Here is a 2,782-nt window from a genome sequence, read left to right on the forward strand (position 1 = left end):
CTCGGCAGCCCCCCCGCTCCCGGCTTCCCTTCCCGGGTAGCGTTTGGGGTCTCCCAGGGGATGCTCTGCCAGGCCACCCCAGGGCGAGGAGGGGGACGGCCAGCCAGAGGTGCCGGGTTTGGCAGGGTACCTGGCTGTCGCATCTCCTCCTGCCTAGAAATAAACGGGGAGGGCCGGATCCTTCCCCCGGGCTGGCATTAAGCCTCCCCGGGCAGCGAGGGCTCCGATGGTCTTCGGCCTGTGGGAATCCGAACAAAATGAGTCGCGGCGCCCATACCTCTGTGTGTGTACATACATGGGTGCACCCCCGTAACGGAGGGTTAAGGGAGATACGTTGCCCAGAACGGTCCAGGGTAGTCATTAGCAAAATAACACTGACAACGGAAAACCTTTCAGTTGTTACGTACCGGGAAAGAGAAGAGATGGGCACGACCCCGTAAAGGACCTCGCGACTTCTTCCCTCGCGCCCCCCTCTCACGCTCAGCCGGCGCTGCCGCAAGGGCAGGCAGTGAAATCCCCAGCCGGGGATGCTCTGCAGGCGCACGGACGCATGAGAGCTCGGGATGCAATTAAACACAGGGGTTTTTAAAAAAAAAAAAATAAGAATTCATTACGTGATGCAACATGTGACACAGAGCCTCTGTGATATATAGCTCTCCCCGAGTATAATTAAGGCTTAATATCAAATCAGGACAGTAACAAACCCCCCTCTATGGGATTTCTTCGTCCTTAGGCGACGATGACAGATTTTTTGGAATTTGAAGGCTTGGTTCTCCAGGAGTAGGAAGGCTTTACATTGAAATGGCTTCCCTAGGTCACGAAAAGGCGGCTTTGGTTTCAGTCCCATACAAAACCGACTGCTGCGTTGCCTTTCATCTTCCTTGGCCAAGACAAACTCCAGCCGCTTTCAGCTTTATTTAATGACATTCAAGTAACTTGAAAGGAAGCAATTTTATTTGAGAATTTACAACACCCTTACCCTAAACTTTCTTTATTCCCTGTGTTAATGCATTGGTGGCCCTTTCACCCCAATGAGTGCTGGGCAGAAGGGAGCTCACTGCCCTTCGAAGGGATGCCACGGCTCAAGACCACAGGATGTTTTCTCTTGAGCCCCCCCGGCCCCGGGCCCCCCCCGCCCCGCCCTCCCCCGCCCCGACGTCCCTCTGCGTTTCCCGCCCCCCCCCCCAGATCCCAGTGCTTCAGCCCCTCAGCATTTTCTTAATAACTTCTTAATAACTGTCCCGGAGTAATAGTTACCTTCTTGCAGCTAAGTAGTTTACACGGAGAAGCTGATTGCGCCAGTGAGGATACACGACACGCTTTCATCGGCTGCTGTATGGAAGAAAAAAAGATGTTTCAGCAGAGATGAATTAGTATTGAGGTTTAATCAGTGGCTGCTCTACTGCTTTTTTGCTGGTGGAGACCTCAAAGAAAGGGGGCAGGTGTCCCCCGCCGTCCCCCTGGCAAGAGCCGCCCCACAGCTGGCAGCAGCTCCCTGCCCAGGGGACGCTCAGCTCCTGGGTCTGTTCCAGGTGCCATCGTCACGGGACGGATGTCACCGTGCCTCATCCCCGTGCCAGGAGCAGGCGGCTGCCCCGGCCGCGGGGCAGCGATGGGCACATGCAGGGTACCCCTGTCCCCATCCCGTTGGAGCATCCCCGTCCGCGGGTGGGAAGAGCAGAGGTGACTCTGCTCCTGTGCGCCCAGGGTCAGGGCTGAGCACGGAGGTGGCTGTGTTTGCAGTGCCTGTCCCCATCACAAGAAGTGACAATCAACTGCCAAGTGCAGGCGAGACTTCTCCCAGCAGAGAGGCTGCCTGCTGTATTTAGAAACGCCTTCTCATTTCCTCCCCTGTCGCGTCTCCGGCACACACACAACGTCTTTCCAGGATTAACTCACCTACTCGGGGTCTTCAAAGGTTTAAACCTTTGCGTTCCCCTGGATTTCAGGCTGACAAGGATCAGGTCGCTGCCCTTCGATGGCCTTCTTGCTATTGCATTGCAAGCCAAGGTCGCAGACCCTTCCCCTCCCCTGTACAATCTACGGGGTAACTCCAAGAACCAGCCGCTCCAGGAAATCCTGGCCATTTCTGGTCCCCTTCAGGGATCTCTGGAGCATCCTATGAAACCCCGGGTGAGGGGAGAGCTTCCAGGTGTGGCTTTGGAGCCAGTTCTCCCGTCACCTGGAAAGAAGAGCTGAAATGATCCCTCTCACCATGGCGAAGGGAAGGGAACCGCTTGCGTCCTATTCAAATCAGCTGTCAGTGCTGAGAGAGGATCCTCTTAACTTCCACCGGCTTGTCTGAGGCTGGCTGCTACTGGGGGACGTTTCATCTCCCTCCCGTCTAATCCACGGAGATGTGTGATACAGCATAAGCTAATATAATAGGTCATGCAAGGATTTACATCTCTTACTGCAGGTTAGAGTCCTGGGAGGAAGGATGAGTCACTCTTACTTGAATATATTTCAGGGATAAGGAACAGTTCAGCTGCCCAAAGAAAAGCAAATGGGAAATCAACCGCCTTGAAGCATCGCCGTGGGCTTGATCACCAGCCCCCCGCACCCTCCGCGTCCCCTCTCTCTTCCACCTCCAGATGGGACACCGGCCTCCCCGGAAAGAGCACGGCCCAAAGAGCCAAAGGGATGGGAGAGCTGCCAGCGGCTGTGAGACCTCGCTGGAGGTCCTTTCCCTCGCCTTTTGCTCCATCCCTGCAAAACCAGTTCCCCAGCCACCCCGGGCTGCGAGAGGCCGCGGAGAACAACCCCGTGGTCCCCCTCCGCT

General features: G+C 56.0%; 1 protein-coding gene across 1 annotated transcript in view; it reads left to right on the plus strand.

Annotated features, from left to right (window-relative positions):
• Positions 1 to 2,782, plus strand: part of CPLX3 (complexin 3) — a gene marked incomplete at its 5' end in the record, with an annotated part of 16,498 nt that overhangs the window by 8,104 nt on the left and 5,612 nt on the right. Inside the window, one exon of the mRNA XM_009334143.1 lies at positions 1,950 to 2,133. Within this exon, the coding sequence (XP_009332418.1) occupies positions 1,950 to 2,133 (184 nt within the window). The remainder of the gene's footprint in view (positions 1 to 1,949; positions 2,134 to 2,782) is intronic.

This window comes from Pygoscelis adeliae, unplaced genomic scaffold (genome assembly GCF_000699105.1).
Source record: "Pygoscelis adeliae isolate BGI_AS28 unplaced genomic scaffold, ASM69910v1 Scaffold861, whole genome shotgun sequence".
Lineage (NCBI taxonomy): Eukaryota > Metazoa > Chordata > Aves > Sphenisciformes > Spheniscidae > Pygoscelis > Pygoscelis adeliae.